At 46.5% G+C, this 25,665-nt stretch overlaps 1 protein-coding gene across 1 annotated transcript in view; it reads left to right on the top strand.

Moving 5' to 3' along the window:
• Window positions 1–25,665, top strand: part of GRIN2A (glutamate ionotropic receptor NMDA type subunit 2A) — a 379,633-nt gene that overhangs the window by 1,173 nt on the left and 352,795 nt on the right. Inside the window, exons 2-3 of the mRNA XM_036070595.2 lie at window positions 303–493; window positions 1,945–2,376. Coding sequence (XP_035926488.1) covers window positions 1,963–2,376 — 414 coding nt within the window. The 5' untranslated portion in view covers window positions 303–493; window positions 1,945–1,962. The remainder of the gene's footprint in view (window positions 1–302; window positions 494–1,944; window positions 2,377–25,665) is intronic.

Here is a 25,665-nt window from a genome sequence, read left to right on the forward strand (position 1 = left end):
AGCAGCCGGCGCCGGGGAGGTGGTAGGGGGTGAGGGTGGAGATGCCCAGTTAGCTTCTCGTGCGTGGCCAACCTGGGGCTCCGGTTCTCCTGTACGCCCCGAAGCGGAGCTCTCCATATAGACCACCGGGCCTGAGGATCCGCGCAGGGGGTCTTGGGCACCGAGCTTCAGCTTCCCCTCTCCGGTCTAGACCCCTGTGCGCACGGGGGGCTGTCAGCATTGGGGACTGCAGCCTGCCCCCCAGTCCCTTTCCCCCGCCGGTGGGCTGACCCTGCCTCTCTGTCTCTTCTCCACCCCGGTAGAGCCCTGCTGCAGAGCCTCCGGCTGGGATAGCCGCCCCCCGTGGGGGCGATGCGGACAGCGCGGGACAGCCAGGGGAGCGCGCGGGGGCCGCAGCATGCGGGAACCCGCTAAACCCGGTGGCTGCTGAGGCGGCCGAGATGCTCGTGCGCGCAGCGCGCCCCACTGCATCCTCGACCTTCTCCGGCTACAGGTACGTCCCAGCGGGAGACCTGGGCTCAGCCGGCGGGGGAAGAGGAAGACTCGACCGGAGAGAGAGCGGGAGAAGGATCAGGAGAGAGAGGGAGATGAAGCGGGAGAGGGAGCATCTGTAGCGAGGCGCGGGAGGAGCACCAGGGGGCGCTGCGGCTCCGTGTTCCACGGTGTTCACCCGAAGAGTGCTTCGGCCAGAACGAGTTCTCCCCAACTTCCCCCGGCTCCCGCAGCGCCGGGCCCGAGGGGCGCGCGCCTGTGCACGCGTGCACGACTGTGCTGGTATTTGCAGGCACGCGCAGTTGTGCACCTGGCCTGATACATGTGTGTGCACCGACTGAGGACATGTGCGGACTCCGGATGGCCGTGGGCACTGCTACGGCGGCCTGCGGCTGTGCGCAGAAACGCGCGCGTGCCTGTGAGGTTGTGCAGCCCACTGCCCACATGCCCCTAAGACTTGGTAACAGGATCCGGGGTGGAAAGCCTGGGGAGGGGCTGTACAGTTCATGTCCGTCGGAGAGCTGCTTAGGAGCCTACCTTTCCCCCCACGCACGTTCTCTGCCAGCTCCCATGCGCCGGCCCACGGGGTGGGGGAACGCGCCTCCTCTCCTCTCCGGGGTTCTGCCTTTCACGCGGCGCGCGTGAGAGAGGGCGTGTGTGTGTGTGTGTGTGTTTGAGCGTGTGTGTGCACGCGCGCGTGTAGGGGGCGGGCCCTGGGGCCCACCTTCTGTTGAGTGGAAATCGCTTTAAGGCCCCTACGCGAGGTGGGGCGGGCCCTAATTTCCCCCCAGGCACCCCGGGGCGCACAAGTGAGTGTCCTCACTCCCGTGCACTGGGGGGGGGGGGGTACCCTGCAGGAGAGGAGTCCTGTCTGCAGGGGGTGCCCGGTGGAGCCAGGTCTGTGCTGCACCCGGCAGGTTCACAGGGGGCGGGGTCAGTCAACTAGCCCAGCGCGGAAGCGGGGCTGTGGAGTCTCTGCACCGCCTCCGCACGCGGGGGCTGGTCTGTAATTCGCTCTTCGTGAGCAGGGGGTGGGGTCGGTAACTTGGTCTGCACTAGGCAGGTGGGAGAGTAGTGGGAGAGGGGTGGGTGGAGGGTTTGCCCTGTGCGCCTACGCTGAGGGGCTGGGGTCCACAGCTAACTTCGGGATGTGGTGGGAGATGTGGGCAGAATTAAGTATGGAGAAGAGGCTGGAGACGGGGTGAGAAGGAGGTTGGATGCAAAGATGAACTTGGGGACAGGGATGGAGAATTACCTCGGATTGAAGTTGTGGATAGAGTTGGGTGGAGGGATGTGGATGGCATCAGGAATGGGGAATGGAGTCAGTGACTGTCAGCTTGCTCTGGGGATGGACTCTATACCTGTCTCCTAGAGCCAGGGGTTGGGTCAGTAATCCTTTTCGTCCAGATCCCTTGCTCACCGTGGCCCTGACTCTCCCTCTCCGCCTTGCAGGGACCGTAAGTGGCGACTATGGGCAGACTGGGTTATTGGACCCTGCTGGTGCTGCCGGCCCTTCTGGTCTGGCGCGGTCCGGCGCAGGGCACGGCGGCGGAGAAGGGTCCCCCGGCGCTAAACATTGCGGTGCTGCTGGGTCACAGCCACGACGTGACGGAGCGCGAACTGCGAAACCTGTGGGGCCCCGAGCAGGCATCAGGGCTGCCCCTGGACGTGAACGTGGTAGCCCTGCTGATGAACCGCACAGACCCCAAGAGCCTCATCACGCATGTGTGTGACCTTATGTCTGGGGCGCGCATCCATGGCCTTGTCTTTGGGGACGACACCGACCAGGAGGCCGTGGCTCAGATGCTGGATTTTATCTCTTCACAGACTTTCATCCCCATCCTGGGCATCCACGGGGGCTCATCTATGATCATGGCTGACAAGGTAAGTCGGAGAGGTGATAGGCTGCCAGGACCCGGGAGTGTGCCAGTCATACCACAGCCGCCACAGGTCTTTGGGAGCCTCTGGTATCTGTTTTGATCTGAAAGAGGGTCGTGGTCCAGGTCCTGCCTCTCCAACCCAGAAATGGATGGAAATGCTTTTTACCTTGGTTCTGAGAGTGGGGTACTCAGAGGTACCTTGGGTGTGCCAGGAAGAACTCAAGAGAATGCAGATGTGTAATGGGGTGGTGCAACACTTGGAGGTTTCCAAATAGTGCACAGAGGTGAGCCTGGGGACACTTGCAACACTATGGCTCATGTTTCTATAATATCACTTTTACCCGATTTGTGGGAAAATGTCAATTTTTCCCCCCGTGGTAAGTGACTAAAACTATTTTTAAAACGATTAAATGTGGGCATGTTATGGAATAGAATGCATAGTTTTTAGGTAAAGCACGAAAGGCCAAAGAAATGTCATGTTTCCACAGACGGTCTATAGTTGGGGGCAGAGGGGTAGAGAGTTTGAGGAGCCCTGGGCTGGAGGTGCCCAGGAGGGTGTTCCTCTAAGGAGTAAGTAGAGAGAACCAGCCGCAGACCCTGAGCATGGAGGGCCTGGCATTTTCCTACGTGTTCCCTAGTGTGGCTGATAGGGGTCTGTGGAGGGGTTGCCTCCCCAGGATGGGTTTTGGTATGAAGTTGGAGAGTGTTCTAATGAAATAAGGTGTGTCCACATATCTTGGCTTAGAATGAGAGATCAGGTCTTTCTGTGGACCCTCTGAGAGTGTTGGTTTGGGGAAGAGGAGAGAGAGAGACTTCCAGACTGGAGTGAGATGTTATGAGGGCCTGATTTGAGGGTCATGCAGAAGTGGAGGGACGGAAGAGGGTCAGAAGGGAGAAGCAAAGTGAGGAAGGAGAAAAAATTGGAGTCATGGGTGCGCTGTGTCTCTAAGCCCCAGGAAAGGACTGGGGTGGGGTAGGAAGGGGAGGAGGGGTGCGTGTCCTTGTGTGCCATGGTCCCCAGCCCTGAGACCTTTTTGGAGTGTGTTCCTTCGATAGCAGGAGACATCCTAATGGAGCGAGCAGACATTTGTCAGAGCACTTTCTTTCTGACGCTCTCAAAGCACTTTTATATTCATCAAATCAGATTCTGCCTCTGCCTCAGCAATTCCCACCAGCTCCTTTGGGAACAGTATTAATTCTTTCAGGTCTCCTGGGCCGCAGCACATTCAGCCGAAGTATACAACCGATGCAGTATCTAATTAAACATTCATTTTACATGGTTTGCAGCCTAGCAGAATTTCTACGTGTGGCTGAACATTTTCCCAGCCACCTCTCGGTTTTGGGGGGGCTCCTTTCTTGCATAAAAAAAGTAGGGAATAGCTGTGCCCTGCCACCAATTGTTTGAACTGGGAAAGGTCTTGGAGTCTCCTAGAGCATCCTACAACTTTCAGATGAAGTGCCTGAGGCATAGGGGGCAGGTAATGACTTGGCCGAGGCCAAAAGGTGGGCAATGGAACTAGAACTCAGTTTTTTATTCTCAAGCTGTGATCTTACATTCCAGAAAATTAAGCCTATCCTTTAACTTTGTCATCCCATCTTCAAGAGGGTCAAGGAATTAATCTCATTTTATAGGAGGTTTTAAGTCACGGAGAGGTACAGTGAATCAGAGCCTAGGGCTTGTGCATAAGGAATGACCAGCCCTCTGACGAAGGCATGAAGAAGAACTACAGTTTCTAGCAGGGGTTTGCAGTGTGATTTTGGGATCTAGATATTACCACTGACTCCTCCTCCCTTCTGAAGTTTTGACCAAAGAAGCAACACGCAAAAGACAGTAGCCATGTTGAAAGTCAAATGTATGGATTGACTAGGGTCTAGCACGATCAGTGGGGAAATCTGGTGAAATCTTGAGTTGGAGAAGGGGTCTTGAGGCTGGGAGGGCTGAGCTGGCAGGTATGTGGCTCAGGCCCTTACCTGACTTACCCATAGGACTGGAGGCAAAGGAGCGGGAACAGAGAGTGGGCTCATAGTTGAGCCCTCATCTGATATACAATGACCCTGCCCACTGTGAATGTCAGGCTCTGACCTATTGGACCAGCAAGCTGCTCCTTCCTTAAAGGGGTATTAGAAAGGGAGTTTTGAGGGTATGGGTGGAAGCATCCTCCTCTTCTGTAGAATGAAACAGCCTTATAGAGACTGGACAAGAGCTGACCCCACTTAATAGTACAGAAGGAAAAGGGAATCAGGAAATGGCAAGAGGAAGATGAGAAAGGACATTTTCAGAGAAATCAAGATTAGAAAGAGATTTAAGAGGGGACGAAGAGGAGAGGAAGGAAAATGTACATTGGTTTGAAGATGGTGAAGGGAATTGGTTACTCCTCATTGTTGTCGGGGCTTGCCAAGTTGGTCTTGATGGCAGGGAATCAAAGAAGTGAGCGTGGATAATGTTGGGATATATGTTGGGCCCCATGTGTGGGATGAGCAGGTGATATTGAGAGGAGGCGGGTTAAAGAGTGGTTATTTTGAGAAACTTGGATGTGTTAAAAAAGGAAAGAGATTGTCTGAGATGTGGACAGCCCTTCCTTCCATTAGTAGCACATATAGTTGGCTAGTGCCTTTGCCACTTGTTTCTTCTGGAGCTGAATGCTGAATGCAGTTTGTTTGGTTCTGAAGAAGCAGCCACGAGACATTGCCTAAAACTCTACCTTGCTTGGTTGAGTGTGCCAGTGGTGTTATGGCCACAAAGTCTGAATCTCCCCAAACTGAAAAGACCTTTCTGCCTCCCCCTAGGATGATGTTCATTTGGTAAAGCCCAGAACATACTTGTGTTGTTTTCACTTCCAAATTGGTAAAATGATAGCTGATAGTGTCCCTGTGGATAAGAATGGTAGTTAATTTGATTATCAGGTAAATTGAACACCCCCCCCACCACCATTTTTACCTTTCCCTCAGTCTACTTGACCATGGAAAAAAAAGAACAAAGCCTTATAATAATTGAAATGTGCTAAGTGGCAGATTTTTTGTGGTGTTAATTTACAATACAGATGTTAATTTTTCCTTCTATCAATGGGTGGTCTTGAAATATAATTAATTTAGAGATGAAAATAATGGTTGATGTAGATAAAGTTCTAATCTTATCTTGGTTTGGCCATTTTGATCCTCTCCAAATGGAATACACTCTTGTTGCATCAATAGCCCCTGATAAATCAGGCATATGTACTAGACCTTTACATTTCTGCTCAGTGTCCTCACATCCTGCACCCTCTCCTCCATTTCTAATGGCTCCATGGGGGAAAAGGCAAGGCTTGCTTAGATTTTAGCTACATCTATCCATGTCGGTTACTGCATGGACTTCGCTTTATATGACGTTTCTATCCATACCTCATCTCCTCTACTAGAGTGTAAGTTCCTTGAGGACAAACTTTTTTTTAAAAAGTGTGTTTATGTGTATTTGAAATAATGAATACTCCTTCTCCACAGTTTATAAAGATAATGTTTCATTGTAGACTGCTTAGAAAGTATATTAATGTTTAAAGAAAAAAAAAGTTCTCCCCTCTAAGTTCTGTCACCAGGAGTAACCACAGTTGGACATGTGGGTCTATTTCCTTCTAAGCTCTATTTAGTTATCAGTTCAGGATTATACTGTATATATGGGATGGTTTTTTTTTTTTTTTTTTACTTTGCACTCTGTGGGCTTTTTTTTTAGTCAGAAGATCCAGGGTTTTCTTTAATTCCAGAAAAATCTCAGCCATTATGTGTTGGATGTTTCCTCTCCAATATTTTCTCTGTTCTCTCCATGTGTAGTTTCTTGATCAGTCCTCCAGGTATCTTAAATTAAACATTTTTTTTTTCAGTTCTCTATCTCTCTGTGCAATGTTGGGAACGTTTCACCAGTTCTACACTCCAGTTAACCAGCTCTTTTTATTTGTATCTGGTCTCTTATTTTGCCTATCTGTTGAGCTTTTAATTTCAACAGTGGTTCACCATATTTCCAAGGTAAATAATTGGCCGCTTTTTTATACCTTCCTGCTTTTTGTGTTTTATAAAAAACTCTTTTCACTTTGTCAATGTAAATCCTTCCTCTGTCCCTTTGAGGATTAAAAAAAAAATACTGCAAAGTCCTTCTCTGATTGCTTTAGTGTCTTTGTTTCTTCAGGTATGAATTCTTTCATTTTGTAGATTCTGATCATTGGATGTCCTCATATGTCCTCTAATTTTTGTTCGTGAATTTTTAAGGTGATTTTATTATTTCCTCTGCCCTATGTCTGCAAGGCTATGTGCTTTTAAAGTAAAGCTCATGTCAACAGCTAAGCTCAGAGCTCTCTCCCTTCTCTATATATCCTGTGGTGCAGACTTGGGTTCCAGTCTCATGTAAATTACTTCATTTTGGCTCCTTGCCACAGACAGGGGCATCCTTTTTGGCCGTGACTCCTAGCAGCATGATTCTGGGTACAGTTTTGCCTCTTATCCTCTAGGTAGATGTTGGGACCTCTGCTTCCATGGCTTATATTGAACCTATCCCCCATGAACCATGTGGCTTTGGTTCCTACTTGAAATTGTAGAGTCTCATCTTTTGATTCATTCATTTTCAGGGAGTCCTCTTTATTTTTGATCTGTGATTCCCTTTTCCTATTTCCAAGCAGTACTATGTAAATTTTAAAACATCTAAAGATTTATCTATAAATTCTGTGTGTTAGGAGCAGAAGAGGGAGGTTACTGAGTGTGTTCACTCTGATTATGACCCAGTTATATTTCATATCCTGCTTTTATTTTTTTCAAACTTGATTATGTATTCATGGAATTTTCACTTATTATTAAATAGACTTCTCAAATATTATTTTATTTTTTAAATTTTCATTTGTTTATTTTTAAAATAATTTTTAAAAACTATTTATTTATTTATTTATTTATTTATTTATTTATTTATTTGACTGGGGGGGAGCACACAAGCACACACAAGGGAGTGGCAGGCAGAGGGAGAGGGAGAAGCAGGCTCTCTGCTCAGTAGAGAGCCTGATGCGGGGCTCGATCCCAGAACCCTGGAATCATGACCTGAGCCGAAGGCAGATGCTTAACTGACTGAGCCACCCAGGCACCCCTCAAATAGGATTTTAAATAACTGTGGAGTATTCTGTTTATGCCAGAGTTATTGAAACTAATATTTTTATTTTTGTGCCTTCAGTAAGGTTGGTTTCTGGTTCACATGTGTGTTCTTTTGGCACCTTGTGCTGATCTTGCCCTTTGTGTTTGTTTCTTGGTAAATGTTTGTTGATTGAATGAATCAAGTTTTTGCTTCTGATGCCAGCTTGCTGCAGCTTCCAGATGAACTTACCACACTGTGGTTCAGGGCTTTCCATGTGATGTTTGTTCCCTAAATGCCAACCAATTTCACAGGTGTGTGCCAAGTCTCCTCTTCTTTCTAGTGGGCAGATAATTAGTAGCCATCCTTGGGATTAACAGAGATTGGGGGGTTCCATACAAAAGGCCCGGATGGTGCTACTGAGTAATAGGTCATCAGCAGGAGGGGGAACTTTCTCTTACAACGTGGCAGCTCTGGAGTTTGGCTGTGAGTGAAACATTGAAAGCTCATGGAAAGGGCAGACACGCACATTGGAATGTTGGTGGAGCCCACTCAGCTCCTGCTATGGAGGCATTGGGTAGTTCCTGAGAGAGTGGGGAGGCCTATCTTTAGCCTTTGTGATGAGACATGTCAGATGCAATCATCTACTCCTCCTTACATAAGTCATTGGAGAGTAAAAGGCATCACCCTGAGAGGCATGACTAACTTTCCAAGTGGCCCTCGGGGGTCATTGGTAATCACTTGGACTCTCAATAGCTGTGTTCTGGTGGGTTCAGAGGGGGCAGTGCTCATGTTCTTTTTGGTAGCCCCAGGTGGGAAATACTTCTCTAGATAGAGTGATGGGGGGGGGGGTAAGGGGATAAGGAGGGAGGCGGAAGGGGAGACAGTGAGAGAAGAGGAGAGGAGAAATACAAATAGAATCGTGGGTTTGTAATACAGAGTGATGGCTTCTGGTAAGGCCGTCGTGAAAACAAGAGGTTATAATGTCATTACCTAGTGTGTTTTGTTTGTCCTGCACTGCCTATTTATTATTCAAATTTGAATTAGTTGCCAGCATTAAAGTTAGGAGACATCACATTTTTTAAAAAAATCCAAATTTCTTGCTTCATTGGGAAAAAACAGAAGGCCAAAGAACACTGGCCCCGTCTTTCCCCTCAGCAGGCAACAGTTGGCTGGAGATGACTAGCACCCCTACCCCTTTGGGCAGGTGCTCTTCCTTTGTTCATTTCTCCACTTGCCCACTTTACTCATTCATGTTAGAGACTTGGCGCTGAAGGCACTGGGATTTGAGATCCCCGAAGTAGGTGAAGAACGTAGCTGGTCTTTATTAAGAAAGCCTTCCCCAGACATTCTCCTTCTCTTCCAGGGGCTACTTCTTGGTAGCTGGCAAATTCCTGATGTGCACGGGGCCAGGCTTCTGGGTTCACTGCTGCCATCACTAATCTACTGTATCACTTCTGAACCCACAGGCCTTAAATCCTTCTCAACACGGTCCTCCAAGAAACCCCTCCCAACCAACTTGAGTCCAAAGGCCCCAGAAAACCTTGGACAAAAGATCTGAGGACCTAAATTCCATTTCCAAATAGCAGTGTGACCTGGAGAAAGGCCCTTCACCTTTCTGGGCCTTAGGCTTTCTTGGGAAACGAGGGTTGGGGTGATACCATCTCTGAGGCCTCTTCCAGCTCTGAAAATTTTACTGCCTTTGAGAAAAGACCAACAAGAAACATGCCAAAATGTGAGCAGTGGTTATCTTTGAGGGGTAGACTCATGGCTATGTCAATCTTTGAAAAAATGTCATTCTAGCATGGTTAATAAGTTGAACCTTTGAGTTAGGTTGTTTGAGTTGAAATTCAAGCTTCCACTTACCAGCTGGGTGATCATGGGGAAGCTCCTCAACACCTCTGAGCCTCAGTGTCTTTTGTTTGTTTGTTTCTGACCCCAGCCTGCCCTCAGTGTCTTCATTTTTAAAAAGGAGACAGAAATAGTACCTATTTCATAGAGTAGCTCAGTGCTTGGCTCATAATAAATACTTACTCCAGGAATGCTCCTGGTATTGTGTCTGTATTTTGTAGCTTTTATTTTTATCAAATGCTCATACGCTTTTTAATAATGCTTTTTAATTCTTCATCAGAGAAATGATGAAGGGCGATGTGGGGATATGATGGTAAGCCCTGCAAGAAAGCGGGGATGAATCCTGTAGAACTCTGAGAAGTGGACAGTCCAACGTGAACCGGTTCACATTTCCTTAATATGAACACGAAGAGGAATATGAATTTCCTGGGACAACCAGACGCTTTTAGTTCTGTAGACTTGTTGGGGGCTTTATCCTGGCAAACTGAAGGTAAATGTTGCCAGTGCAGAGATGACCTCGAGAGGAGCCGGTCTCAGTGAGCTTTGCAGGAAATAACTCCCCCGATCAGACCATATGTTTGCACCGGGCTTAGGGCTTCAGGGTGTGGACAGACACAGTTTCTCATTTTGTCTCTGCCAAGGATAAAATAACTCAGTGATAGCCCAGAGAACCTGGCAGCCCCAAAGGTATTTGATTAAAGAATCTTTAATGTGCTTATTCTTACGCTCTTATTTCATTGCCTCCTCAATTTAATGACTGTGAATCCAGCGGGTTTAGGCAAGCGGCTTAGATTCAAGAGGGACAATAGATTTTGATGTTAATATTTTGGTTGTCTTAACCAAACTGATTAAGATGTTGGGTGATGGAATTACAATTCAGGACTGTCTCTCTGGATTGAAATGAGGGACCCATACTACAGACTGCATTGCAGGGTTTAAGAAGAAATGATACTTTTGTAGGAAGGGGGAGATGTAGCTTTTAAACATGAGAATGATTTTTGCAAGGGTCATGAACTGGTAGACTGCCTGCTCAATCTGCCTCAGAGATATATTAATATTTTATTTCACTAATACAGTATTTAAAATGCTTGAATTTCAATATCCTTGCTCCCTGTTATCTCACATCTAGCCAGATTCACCGTTTATGTTAATTGCATGGTCTCTGCAAGCATTTGAGATTGTGATCTCCAATCACAGGGATTTTGTTTGTTCACTTGTTTGTTTTGGACCAGATGCGCAGCAGATTCTAAGTAGTGAGATGGCTCTTAAAAAAGTGAAGGCCACATTTCTAGAAATATAATGTCCAAATCAAGAGAGGCGATAGCTCCATTATACCTTTTCTGTTTTTAAGAGTGCTTTCAGCTGCAAATAACAGAATGTTTGACCAATGGTGGCTTAAACAATGAAGACATGTAGTTTTTTTGTTTAACAAGGAGCCCCAGGTCTGATTTAGTGACTCAGTAACCCATCAAGGACTCGGGTCCTTTCCATTTTTCTATTTTGCCTCTTTCAGCTGTTGTTTCCTCTTGGTCACAAGATGGCTGCTTCTGTTCCAGCCATCACATCTTCACACGCCAGCATTCAAAATGGAAAGAAAAAGGAGGGGAAAAGAAGCTTTCTTCTAGGCCCTCTCTTCCAACATTAGAGTTGATGTCACCTTACATTTCATTGGCCAGAACTGGGTCACATGCCACCCCTTGAATATCACTGGTAGAGAGTAACAGTCAAGATTCTTTTTCAAGAATGGATAATTGCCACCGATGCAAAAATTGCTGCTGTTAGCAGGGGTGTAGGAGCAATGGCTAAGTGGTACAACTGATGATGTCTCCAGCAAAACAAACACCATGATCTATAGACGTGACTTTGTCTATAGACAAAGATAGATGTTGAAAAACTACAGTGTGTCCAGAGGCAGGGCCTTCAGGATTGCATAGGCTCTAAATGACATATGGTAAAAGTCTCGGAAGAAAATATTTAGAGAAGTTCAGCCTGGAGAAGTCTCAGAGAGGATATGAAAGATGGGCTGTTATGGGGTAGAAGGTTTAGGCTTATTTTTTGTTTTTATTGTTTTGGGGACAGAACTGAGGCCAGAGGATGAAATTATCAGGAGTAAAGTTTCAGCTTGATGTGAGGACTAAGCTTTGGCAATTAGTTCCCTGACTGCAGGCTGTGATGTTTCATAGAATAATGAGTGTCTATCAGATGTGGCTGAGCCCGAGAGTGACTGCCTGTCTATCAGGAGTCGTGTGGCAAGTTGGACTCCTAGTGGCAAGATTGGATAGGGTCATCTCTGAGGTACTTTTTAACTCAGAGACTCTGTACCTCTCAAATCCTTGAATTTTTTTTTTTTTAAATCCCCAAGTCCTGGTACTTTAGGCCCTTGGATTTGGCTGAAAACCAACATCCTCACTTTCTGCAAGTGTGTGAGTAATTCAGTATAAATTTGCCCGGCTTGGGGGAGGAATTTATGATCCCAGCATCATCACCTCAAATCCCCAAAGGACTTTACATCATCCTGAAGGGTGTACAGTATTTGAAAAACAGAAAACCTATGTATATATCAACTCACACACATATATAAATATAAACATAAGTAGGTCAGCCGGCGTCATATTTACTAGTGGGAATGTTTTTAGCTAAGAAGCACAGCTACCAAAGATAATGTTTAGAATAATTGCCAAGGATCTCCAAATGGAGAGTTTTTGCTACTGCATCCAGTTAATCATGATTATTTACTGAAGTATATTCACGTTTTTGCACACATTATTGTAGGAACACTTTCATATCCTAAAGAGAGAGCCAGAACCCTCTCTGAATTTCCAGTTGTCAATTTTTTCTTTCTTGTCTGTTGTACCCCTGCGTTGTGAGCATTTCCTTATGGCAGTAATGGCTCTGGGTGGTACTCATTGTTTACCTACTTCCTCAGTCTCCTTCACATCTCCCAAGAAAAAAACAAAATCCAGAATTGCTTTCCAAATGCTTTGTCTTTGCATTCCAATTTTACAACATTCCATGTGATGAAAATGGATCTATTCTAATTATTTATTTATTAGAAATAGGGTAAAAAAAAATCCAAGTAATTATAACACAGGATTCAAGAGAAAGAATATTTGCTCAATTCATGCATGGCAGCTCCTGAGACATGTTCCTCTACGTGGAGGTGACCATGTTACCCGTTCAAGGAGGAAAAATATGAAATGGGAGTGGCAGTTTGTTGCCATTTGTAATTTTTGCTGGAGTTGGTATGTTACAAGGATCTTTTCTTCTTAAGTCTCACTGAGGTGTAAGAGGTTAATCATTTTCCCCTGGTCCCCAACTGTGCTTGTTTTCCCAAAACAAAATAAAAACTCACTCTAGAACATAAGGTGACTTCTTAAAATTACTGGCACCTCAAAGCAAGGCCTGCATACTCACCCAAGGAATATAAGATAATTTGGAGGGAGCTGGGGAGGGGGTCATGATCATTTTATACACTAATAAAAACTATGGACCTGCCCCCGAGGAGTGCACGTTCATAAGCACACGTTCAACATTAGGTGCAATTGTTAGGGGTTCATAGGTCCTCTGAAACCCATTCCGTCGACCTCCTTGGAATTTATTTATTAGCTTATTAATATGTTCATTCTTCAAACATTTACTGAGCCTCTACCCTGTGCCAAAATGTTCTGCAGCTGTATCTGTGATCACATTATCTGCTTTGATGTGCATTTACTGGGAGGTAAAGCCCAGAGTGATGCATCTGGGATTGGGGTAGCTCCGGGGGGGCTGTGGGAATATAGCAGAGGGGGCACCTCATCCAGAGAAGGGAATGCGGGGGCTTGTCAGAGAAGGTGCCCTGGAGGCCTGTGGTCTAGAGTCCAATTTGAGAACTGCGGGCCAGAAGAGGCTAGCCTCCCACGTCTCTGCCCCTGCAGGTCACATCCATCTGCGGCAGCAGAGAATGAGCTGCGGAGGGCAAGAGCCTGGCTCACGGAGGCCCAGGCGCCAGCTCACAATCTAGGCCTTTCCCTCCCGTTACCGTGTTCCTCCAGGCTGCCAGGCTTGACTGTTGTTTTGATAGCTCCTGAATTTTCCTCTGGATGGCAGTTCTCACAATCAAAACATTGAGCTTTTCGCCGATTTCTGTTTTGTTGTCACAAATGGCTGGATGTCTCCTGCTCTATCTTGTCTCTTCCAAATTGGGGAACTCTAGCCAGAAAGAGTGAGTGGCATTTGAAATCCATATTGTCTTGCATGTCTGTAGTCCTAGGGCTGAAAAACAACATATTTTCTAGACGAATTGTTTTAAAGCTATTTGTCGGGCCGAGGAAATGTAATATTGGTTGAGTCGGGTGAATGGAGCCAGAACACGGGGAGAGGGTGCTCGGCTCTAGAAACTGACAGGCTTGCGGGACTCTGGTGCCAGGTGGCCTGCAAGGCTTCCACCCACGGGATTCTGAAAGAGGCAGCGCCCCCGCCCCGCTACGGGTGAAGACCCGAGGTTCACGGTCCAATTGCACTTGAGGCAATTGCTGTTGGTCTTGCCCTGGTTAATTGATACTGTTTTTTGGTACTATTGTTGTTTCCTTGTTTTTTCGTTCCTTTGTAAAGCTCTTTGCCAGCATTCGAAGAAACACTTTTACCATGAAGAATTTCAAACACACCCAAAAGTAGGGACAGTCATGTGAGCCCTCCCGGACCGTCCCCTGGCTTCAGCGGCTACCAAAGCATGACCAGCATGACCGCTCTTGTTTTAATTCCAGCCCCACCCCTGGGTCAGACCTCATGCATTTCACCTACAAATATGTCAGTATACATCTCCAGAGGCTAAGGATTGCGCACACTGTTGAAAAAGAACAGCCTCGGCTAACATAAAAGTAATCTTAACAGATGTACAACTCAGAGGACTTGAGAGATCAAAAGACGTAGAAAGAAAATAAAAATCACCTCTGACGTCACCAACCGCAGACAGCTACTGTTGCCATTTTGGTATATTTCCTTCTAGTCTTTTCTGTACCTGCTATACAAACACATACACGTATCGATTATATAATTTCATGTACAGCTTCTAATTTACTTCCCATTCTCTCATGAGCATTACAGATTATTTGTAAGCATTTTTACCTGCTACCTTTTCCATTCTGTGGACCCATCATGATTTCCTCCATAATTTAGGTTTCTTCACATTTGTTTTTGTTAGAAACAACACCTCAGTGAACCTCTTCATAATGAAATGTCTGAGTTGTAGATTATTGGGTTTTTTAAAAAAAGATTTTATTTATTTATATGAGAGAGATAACGAGCGAGTGGGGGGAGGAGCAGAGGGAGAGGGATGAGCAAACTCCCCACCAAGTGCAGAGCCCTATGGGGGGCTCGATCGCAGGACCCCAAGATCTTGACCTGAGTCGAAGTCAGACGTTTAACCGACTGAGCCACCCAGGCGCCCAAAATGATTGGGCTGAAATTACTGGGTCACTGTACACAAATAATTTTAAGTTTCATGATGCATTCTGCTAATTGGTTTCCAGAAGGATTGGACTCCTGGACGCTTTCAGTAGCTATGTTAAAGTACCTCCCTCACCTAACTCTGGCCCGCACTTGAAACAAAAGTTGTCCTGATTGGTTCCGTGGAAATGTTACCTCATTGTCTTAATTTGCATCTCTTTTATGGCACCTGCTGCAGAATATATTTTAATTTAGTCAGACTTTTATATCCCTAGGGGTTGTGCATATTCACCTCTTTGATATTTCTCATTGTGTAATGGAAAACCTCAGAAAATGATGGATTCCAATATAAAGTACAGTGAAATAATTTGAATTTTTAAAAAATAATAAATATTTTGAAGCCTGGCAGGGAGCTCCATGATTATTCATTCTTAGTCACCAGGCATTGCTCAGCCATTGTGTCTGTATCAGTGTTGCTTCCGGAATTGCTTTACAATGTAAGATTTCCCAGCAGAAAATCACTTTGTGGGATTTGACTGCTATGAGATGCCAGGAGGCGCGACTGAGAACCTCGACCTAGTGGGCCTGGGATGTGCTCGTGTCCCGGGCTTCGTGGTGAGCTGTGGGCTGTGGAGGTTGTTCCTTTCTCTAGAAGAGCGAAGGCAGGGTGACGGTGTGACAGGAACTTCCCTGTGATCTGAAAGGGGTAGCGTGTGGGTGGCATGGAATAGCTGTTCTTTCCCATGGGGGGAGGGGTGAGGGCAGTGGAATGAATTTTAAACGAAAGTAGAAGGGATTTAGGACTGATAGGAACAGGTGTGGGGGGGAAATCTTCAAAATATTTAACTGCTAGTACAGAATGATCGTTCGGATGGACTGAGTGTTTGTGTCCCCCACCCCACAATCATATGTCGAGATGGCCATCTATGAACCAGGAAGTGAACTGTCAACTGTCATCAGTCACTGAATCTGCCCGTGACTTGATCTTGGACTTTTAGCCTCCAGAACCGTGAGACATAAATATCTGTTGTTAATAATCACCCCCAACACATACGCCTCTGTGGCATTCTTTGTAACTGAGACAATCACGACCCAGGAGAGCAAACATCCCTGGAGCCCCCATTGGGTCTGGCGTCAGTCCTGTAGCACTGCTTATGAGAAGGGGATGGGTTCCTAAGGGAGGGGCTGAGTGGCAGAGGGACTTGAAGACCCTGGAGGCTGTGGCCGTTCACTATCAAAACCAGAGCATTTCAGCATATCAAGCAGAATGGTTGTCCCCGCATATATCAGCTGGACACCAGACTAGAGCATGACTGATATCTCTAATATCTTCTATGCCAAAGCGTGTGCAGTGGGTTTCTCCTGGAACTGTCCAGAACAGGACAGAGGGACAGAGGATGGCTGTTTCCTCTGCCATAGGTCACCTGTGCCATAGGTCACCTGAAATGGAGGTGGGGCTGAAAACATGTTGAAGCTCTCTTCCCTAAAATACGGAACAGAAGTGTGCTTTGTCTGCTTCCACCTCTGAGCCCAGTGCTCCTCCCTTTTCCTGTGAGGTCATTGTCCACCCATTCTCTACAAGCACGCCTCCCTCCCCTGAAAAGAGACAGGCATGGAGCTGAAGCCAGCTTCTGTCCCCAGCCCCTTACCCTCTTGTCCTGCAGGGCAAGACCTTCCCAAGAAACTCCCGTTTTCACTGGGGTTGCATGAAAGGGTCTGTTTCAGTCTTTGGTTTTGCAGTGTGATGTGGCCATTTGCAGAAGTAAAAAAAAAAAAAAAATAAATAATAATCTTATAACTCAGTGGAAATACTCGGCAACCTAATGAGCTTTTCAAAGATCAATTTTCATAACAGGACCATGGATGCGCCTTAGTTGGGGTCATGTACTTGATTTGCTGTTAGTGTCTGTGGCTTCCCTTTCTCCTTCAGAATGGGAAATTCTCCATTCCCCATGCATAGAGGTTTTCAAATTCTAATGGTTCCCAGGGGAAAGGGGCATGTCTCTGGCTTCATCTGAGGGTGGGAGGAGACTGGGGTTGGAATTTATTATTTGTGAGGTTATGGGCTGAATTGTGTCGCCCTAAAAGTCATATATTGAATTCCTAACACCCAGTATCTCAGAATGTGACAGTACTTGGAGTTGGGGTCTTTAAAGAGTTAATTAAGGTGAAACGAGGTTATAGTTTAGGTTAAAAGGGCCCTAATACAAGGACTGGTGTGGGGCACCTGGATGGCTCAGTCGGCTCAGTCCTGACTCTTGGTTTCGGCTCAGGTCATGATCTCAGGGTTGTGAGACGGAGCCCCACATTGGGCTCTGCACTGGGCATGGAGCCTGCTTAAGATTCTCTCTCTACACCCCCCCCCCACCCCGACTCATGCACACATGATCTCTGTCTCTTAAAAAAAGGTATGACTGGTGTCCCTATATAAAGAGATTAGGACACTGACATGCGCAGAGAAAAGATCGTGTGGGGACACACGGAGAATACAGCCATCTATACACCGAGGAGAGGGGCCTCAGGAGAAACCAGCCTGCCGACAGCTTGATCTTGGACTTCCAGCCTCCTGAACTATTGTATGAGCTGTCCGGTGGGTGGCACTCTGTTTTGGCAGCCCCAGAGGACCAGTTCAGAGGGGTTGCGGAGTACGTCAAGCTCGGTTCTAAGGCTCCTTGGTGCTCTTCTATGAACTGGGAGGGGGTTAAAGTGGCCTAGCTCAGAACCCATACCCGCATCTACACTAAAACCGACTTCACTCTTCTCACAACGGGGTCTCCGTTCTAGCAGAGGGGCTCCTGCATGAGGAACTGAGTCCTTGCTTTGGAATCGTTCTTGGAACATGTCTAGGACATCCAGGTTCAGTGCTTTCTAGCAACTTTAACTCTAGGGGCCGTGATAGAAAGAATAATGGCCCTCCAAAGATGTCCCAATCCCTGCGCCCGTGAATACATTACCTTATATGGCAGAAGGGACTTTGCAAATAGGAGGAAGTTAAGGATCTTCAAATGAGGAGATTCTCTTGTATTATCAAGTGGGTCCGGTGTAATCACAAGGATTCCTAGAAGAGCCAGAGGAGAGGTGATAACAGAGCAGAGGGTGGAGTGATTTGCTGTGAATATGGAGGCGGTGGCCTCAGCCAAGAGAACAGGTGGCCCCAGCAGCTGGGAAAGGCCAGGAAATAGATCCTGCCCTGGAGCCTCCAGAGAGAACACAGCCCTGTTGACACATAGATTTTAGTCCAGTGAGGCCCATTCCAGACTTTGGACCTTTGGAGCTATAAGAGGACAAATGCGGGTAGCTTTAAGCCACTAAGTTTGTGGTGATTTGTTGGAAACCAGTACAGGGGAGAGTCTGGTAAACATGTGCTGGAGGCCAGGCTGTGCCCCAAGTGGCCTTCTCTCTGCACTTGACCTTGGAAATTCATGCAGATTCTGAATCCCATCTTATAACCTAACTATGTCGGTATTAAGGCCAAAATAATTTGAAAATGACTTACCAGATAGATGTGTCAATTTATCCCTTCACCAAGTAGTCAAGCAAAAGTAATACCCTAGGGCACTGTACTATATTCATTCCCTGCACATGTGCACTGCTGGGCTGTACATGCCTCTATTTGAGAATCCTGGAAGAGTGTGTGCCTTGAATTCAGACAACTCAAAACCTGGCTCCTGAACTTACTAGCTCTGTATCCTTGGCCAAGTCACTTAACCATCCTGAGCCTCAACTTCCTTATCTATAAAAATGGGTTCATAATAACATCTGTCTTGCAAGGGTGTTGTGAAGACCAATGATTATCCGTAAAAAGTAAACAGCACATTGCTTGGCACGTAGTAGAAGATGCCATGCAGTGAGCACCTGCTCTAATACAAATCTATTTTACATATTAACACTTTTCATCCCTGCAACAACATCATGAGGTAGGTTTCAGTATTAGATCATATGTGTGAATTTATAGAGGCAGTGGGTGGGGGGGCCCGGATTGGAACCCAGCTTGTTTGGCGTTCTGGCAGGGTTTCTCGAACTCGCACTACTGACATGTTGGCTGGCTAATCTTTTGTTGTGGAAGGTGTTTAGTACGTTGCATGATGTTTAGCAGCATCCCTGGCCTCCACCTACTGGATTCCAGTAGCATCCCCCCCGAACTCCGCCCCTAGTTGTGAAACCCAAAACGTCTCCAGATACTGCTAAATGTTGCCTGGGGGATACACTCATCCCTGGTGGAGGAGCATGGTTTCCAGGTCTGAGGTCTGATCCCTGTGTGATAGGTACATACGGCAGGTGCTCAATACGTAGAGTCATCATTACACTCGGGGTCCCACGTTTCATAAAACCTGCAAAGCTCTGAATGGACAAGAGTCAGTTCATGTTCCTGTCTCTTTATCTAGCCCATGTCCCGGGGAATCTACTCCCCTCTTTGGGGGCTGGTGTCAAGACCAAGAGAGACGTTTTGTGCAAGGGTGTTAACACTTCTCGCTGGCTTCTCTGGCAGCTGAGAAATGCTGAGGCAGAGTGAGTAAGGGCACCGAGCAGATTGCAAAAGGCACAGACGCTTGTGCGCATAGGCGTTTAATATTCTTTTGAGGGGGATGATTCATATAGCTCACACAGGGCCTTACGGAGAGTTGTTTGAACAGTTCATGTGCCCCCGCCAAATTCTTCATGAACAATTTCCCTATCACTCTTGGACCTGGATGGGGAAAAAAAAAAGAGTCAAGAAATTCAGGATACCTGGGGAAGAGAAAAGAGAAAAAACAAATTAATAATGAGCTTTCTGTAAATTTGGGCATCTCTCCAAAACACATTGAGATCAAATTTTATTTCTTAAATGAATCTGTTAACTTTTATGGGTGATTAGGGTTAGTGCAATTGGTTGGAAGAATTCATTAAAGCAGCCAAGATCTCTGGCTCGACTGCACAGAGCAAAGCTTTTGTTCCCTGACCATACATCTACCTCCAAGCAGTTGTAGCAAAGAATACAAATCCTCAGCCACACAGTGACAACATGAAATATCTAGACAGATCTCTGATCCCACCTGTTATCAGGAATCCTGTTTAGAACGTAGGTTCTAATGAGGGCCCTTCAGGCAGCCTTCTCTTGTTCCCAAAGCCGCATCTGGTATCCTGGCTGGGGCAGAACTTAGAAGCTGGACCTAGGCTTGCCCAAGTCCACGTCCCATCCACCATTCACCTGCTGTAGGTCCACTCCCCCCGTGGTGTGTGCTCCCACTTACTTGGTTTGGGGGGACTGTACTCACTTATATGCATGACCCCATCTATGATCCCCGTTCCCAAGACCCAGTACACTGGTTTGGGGCAGGGTAGGTGCTCAGTAGATGTTTAAGTAAAATAGTGGGTAGGTAAGAAGGACTGTATTCATTTCCCATGACTGCTGTAACAAGTTGCCACAAACTCGGTGTCTGAAAACAACACATTGTCATCCTCTTACAGCTCTGGAGGGCAGAGATCTGAATTCAGGTTCTCCGCACTGAAATCAGGGTGTGGGCAAGGCTGTGCTGCCTCTGGAGGCTCTATGGGATAATCTGCTTCCCGGCCTTCCCCAGCTTCTAGAGCTGCGCTCCCTGGCTTGTGGCCCCCTCCTCCATCTTCAAAGCCAACAGTGTGACATCTTGTCTCCCTTGTCATGTCTCCTGTAAGGACCCTTGTGATTACATTTAAGGCTCACCCAAATATCCACGATCCCACATCCCACAATCCTTAATTTATTTTATTTTTATAAACTAACTTATTTATTTATTTATTTATTTATTTATTTATTTATTTATTTATTTATGTAGGCTCCACGCCTAATGTGGGACTTGAACTCAAGATTCTGAGATCAAGAGTCCCATGTTCCACCAGCTGAGCCAGTCAGGTGCCCCCCAAGATTCCTAATTTATTCACACCTGCAAAATCTCTGTTGGCATTTAAAATAACACTTGCAAATTCCAGGGATTAGGGCCTGGGTATCTTGGGGACCATGGGTTAGGTGACCACAGGGGCCATTATAAGTGACTCAGCATAGGGGCACGGCAGTTTGGTGCTGGCCAGTGTCCTTCACATCACCATGTTGGTAGTGAGCTTGGGTGGGCAGGCTGGGCAAACTCTGGGGCTCAGTTTCCTCATTTGTAGGTGAGGAGGTTGGGCTGGGTGCTCTTCCAGCTGGGCGAGCTGTGTGGTGAGAACAGCAGGTCATACTAGGAAATTTGGGGGCTTTGAGTTAAGCAGACCTGGGATGGCATCTGAGCTTCAACATTTTACCTTGTCAAAAAGGAATTTTATATATATGAAATCGTACATTGATAATATATCTTCTTCCTTTCTTTCTCCTCTCTGGGCCTCACCTTTCCTCATCTTTAAAATGGGGTTGGGATTGGCTTACATGCTCCTCTTTGATAATGGGGGTCTGCTGCTTCTTGGAGGTCAGGAATCACTCCAACTTGGCTGATGATAATCGGCCTTCTGCCTGCTTGGTAGGACTGTGCCCCTGGACAGGTGAGACAGGGCCTCCCTCAAAGCATCTCTGACAACTACTCTTGTCCAGATGTGGTCTTCCTTAGCACGAGCTGTGTAGATGCACAATCTGCACTAGTCCTAACCTCTTGCCCTGGGTTATGTCCCATTCCTCCGGCTGTTTGCTGGGCCCCTCCCCTTGACATAAAGTAGAACATGCTGGGCAGTTATCCCTGAGCCACAAACCACGCGTGAGTCGCTGAACCATGAGCATCTGAAACTGAACCTGCCCAGAACCTGTCCCCTCCTGACTCATCCTCATACTAGGTTCCCAGTCTGTGTCATTGATGTTCCTGCTGTTCAAGTCATCTGCTCTCAGAAGGAGAAGGAAGGGTGGATATATATTGAGCTCCTAGATTTATAGGCACCATGTTGCTGGCCAGTATGGGAGGAACACCACCTTCATTGTCTGGAAGGAAGCCCAGTGAATAGTAATAACTTGCTCTTGGTCATGCTGCTAGTAGGTAACAGAGCCGGGACTTGAACTCAGGTCTCCTGACTCCACAACCTGTGTTTTTTTCCACAAGAGCTTCTTCTTCTTCTTTTTTTTTTTTTTAAAGATTTATTTATTTTTTAGAGAGAGAGAGAGAGAGCGTGTGCAGGGAGGGGCAGAGGGAGAGGGAGAGAGAGAATCCCAAGCAGACTCCATGCTGAGCATGCAGCCCAATGCGGAGCTGGATCCCACGACCCTGAGATCATGACCTGAGCTGAAATCAAGAGTTGGACACTTAACCAACTGAGCTACCCAGGTGCCCTCTCACAAGAGCTTCTTAAGCTTCAGTCCTTCTCATGCCACCTTCACAATTTTTTGGCCATTTTGACTGTTTTTACAAAATTGTGGTAAAGTACACATAACACTAAAATATGTTGTTGTAACCACTTTAGAGTGAACAGTTCAGTGGTGTTTAGTGTCTTCACACTGTTGTCTGACCTTCGCCTCTCTCTGGTTCCAGAACATCTTCGTCACTCCACATGGGGACTCCATAACCATTAAGCAGTCATGCCCCCCACTTCCTTCCTTCCCTGCTGCCCTGGCTTCCACTAGACTTTCTACCTCTAATGGATTTACTTATCCCAGATGGAATGGAATCATATGATACGTGGCCTCTTGTGTCTGGCACTGAGCATGATATTTTCCAGGTTCATCCATGTTGTGGCAGGAGTCAGCGCTTTATTCCCTTTTATGGCTGAAACGTATTCCATTGTGGGGATAGACCACATTTAGCTTTCCCGTTCGTCACTTGGTGGACATTTGTGTTGTTTCTACCTTTTGGCGATTATGGATAGTGAACTGCTGTGAACATTCTCATATAATTTTTTCTTTGTGTGAATACCTATTTTCAGTTATTTGGATATATATCCAGGAGTGGAATTCTGGGTCAAATGGTAATGCTATATTGAATTCATTGGGGATTGACTTTTTTTTTCCTTTTCTTTTTTTCCCTGCAATGCTTTTATTTACATCTTAAAAGAAAGTAAATATATTTAAAAAGGAAATGCCATATCATCACCAAAAATAGAAATCAGTTTCCCTTGCCATTAATAGATGGCAGCAGTAAACTAACAAATAAAATCACGCAAATTAAAAAAAAAAGAGGTCAAAAGAAAAAAAAGAAGAAACACAACAGTGCTATTAAAATATAACTAGGTGCCATTTTCTACTAAAGGCTCAGCATGTTACATGCTCCTTAAAAAGGAGATTAGCACGTGTTAGAAAGGTGTTGAAGACCTATTAGCTCCAAAATGAGACTTTCTCTTCAACTAATTAGAAGGATCGAAGAAAGAGGATCAGGGCTTTGATCCTGTGTGCTTTAATATTACTGCGTGCCTTGTAGGACAGAGCATCTTTGGTAGCACACCTGGCCCCTGGGTTCTGTCCATTCTTCCACTCCCCAGCTCATGGTGACCTCCTTCCTGCCTTTGTCACCAGGTCCTTATCACCTCTCGCTTGGACCCTGACCCTGACTTTGACTTGAGTCTTCTCATTTCCCTGCTCATGTGCTCACCATCAACTCATGCCACACAAGAGGGGCTTGGAGCATATTGCTGTCGACTCTTTACAGCTTTGCTGATGTCTTCCTTATTTTCAGGGTCAAATCTAAACCCTTTGCCTAGTGCCCAAGAATCACTGCAGTCCCCATCACCTCATCACCTTTCAGCTCTTTCTGTCCCCCATGTTGTCCCCATCAGGTGAACTAGAGCTTGTCCCACTGTTCTGACTCTGTCCCTGAGTGCCTCCCCCACCCCTCCTCACCTGTGTTGATCTTCATTTCAGTTGACTTAACTCTCAGGGCTCTTACCAAGATCAAATGAGGTAGGGCCTATGGAGACCCTGAACCCTCTAAAAAGAAATACAAGTGCGAAACATGTCATTGCCGGTCCTGCTTTCTCTTCGGTCCTTGGGTTTTCAATGTTAGGGGTTCCAAGGTACCTTTTTCCATTTCGTAGGTTCGAGGTGATTGCCTTCCCCGCGTCCTGTGCCCTCGGTATCCTTCATCCAAGTGACGGACAGAGTGGCCTCCCCACACAGCCAAACACGTTCCTCTTCTTTGTCCTTGCTGCAGCCGTGTTCATCCGCTCTCGCCCCTAGTACATGTGGTCTGAAAGAGCAAATCTGCGCCCGCCGGTGAGAGAGCATTTTGTCTCCTAGACCAGGAGTGGAGGAAGATGCAGCTGCATTGGCTCCGTCCTCTTTCCTTATTCTTCTTCCTCTATTAGTTGCACCTTTGAATGTGCTTCCTCTAATAGGAAGTGACAGCGTAATCATTTGGGCTTTGAAAAATTTATATCGTACTACACAGCTGACCACACGTAATGAGCAGGCAGCCCAGCCTTGTGGCATGATTCCTTCCCTCTTGCTCCTGGCATCAGAAGATTTGGGTGGAGCCACAGAATGGCTGATCCCACGAGTGGCAAGAGTGTTGAAAATCACCTAACCTCGGGGACCCAAGCTTCCCTGGGGAGGAAGGAGGCAGGTGTGTGTGCGGGTGAGAGGTGGGGCAGGAAAGCCCATAGCTCTGGTCCCAGGCCAGGCCATCTCTTTCGTTTTCTGGGGTCCCTTCCACTTAAAATGGATTTTCTGCATAATTATTCGCTCTCTTTGCTTCTTTTTGAGTCTTTTGAGCCTTTGAGCTCTTTCAGTGGGAAAGATGGTTCCTTAGACCTTTATACCCCACTCCATAATCATTGATGGTATCAAAGTCACATTATTGAACATAATAATCGACAGAGTCCATAGAAAGGATGTATTTAGCTGGCCCATCATGCAGATGTGGAAGACGAGGCTCAGAGAGGTTCAGGGACGTGCTGAAATGCACCCTCCTTCCTGAGTCCCAGTCCGTGAGCCTCCTGGCCCATCAGATATTGATTACTGGTGCTGTCGAAAAGGACAGCAGTGACAACCTTTTTCTGTGATGGGGGTTGGTAAGAAAACGTCTTCTTGCTGTGAACTCGTCACTTACACCACATTGCTTTCAGATAAAATGTAAACTGCTGGCCGCCGGAGTCCTCTTTCCCTGATTTTTTACCTTTGCCCACCTCTCTTACCTCTACTCAGTTATCTCCCCCTTTTGTGGTTTGCTCTAGTCCTGCATTTCCCAAAAGGAATTCTGGAAGGTGTTTCCTCCAGAGAAGAGGTTAAGCCAGAATAAGTCTAGAAGATGCTGAACGTCGTGAAACCCTCAGACATTTACAAAACATGTTAGCCCATTCAAGGCTCTGAGAAGTCCTGCACTACAGATATCTTTTAAACTGTGTTTAAATTGTTTCCTAAATCAATTTGATCACAAAACTGCCCTTTTGCTTCTTATACAATGTTTGTTCATGTCGGCTTGATAAAATATAACAAAACCCGATGCCCCGGTGGCTTTGGTGTTCTGGATGTCTTTCACATTCTCTGGTGCTTGTCTGTGCTGCTGTTCCTGCCTCTCTCATATCCTTCAAAACTCATCTGAGAAGTCATGCCCTTAGGGAAAACTCGTACCGCTAACCCCCATGGGATGAGATGTCTTTGCTGTGCTTTTGTGCTTTTGTAGCTTCTGCTGAGGATATTCTTGCTGAGGATAGGAGCCATGTCTTACCTATTTCTGTCCATTCACTCACTGAGTCATCCCACAAATACATATTGTGACTCCTGTGTCCAGGCACATTGTTGAAGGCACTCCGGATCCTGGGGTGGGGGGTGGGGAGGCAAAGTCCCTTCCCTCAGAGAGCTTACATTCAAGGGATTGGGACAAAATTAGGAATTTAGGACAAATAGATAATGCCAGATGGTGGTAAGGGTTAAGGTAAAAGCCGGGAAAGAGACGGAGGGTAACAGGAGATGTCCTTTGGCTTAGGGATGTCAGAAAAGCTGCATCAGTTAGGATGCATTAGGTTATGCTGCAGAAACAATAGTCTCCATATCTCTATGGCTCATAACAACAAAGGCTT

Source organism: Halichoerus grypus, chromosome 6 (genome assembly GCF_964656455.1).
Source record: "Halichoerus grypus chromosome 6, mHalGry1.hap1.1, whole genome shotgun sequence".
In the NCBI taxonomy this organism is placed as follows: Eukaryota; Metazoa; Chordata; class Mammalia; order Carnivora; family Phocidae; genus Halichoerus; species Halichoerus grypus.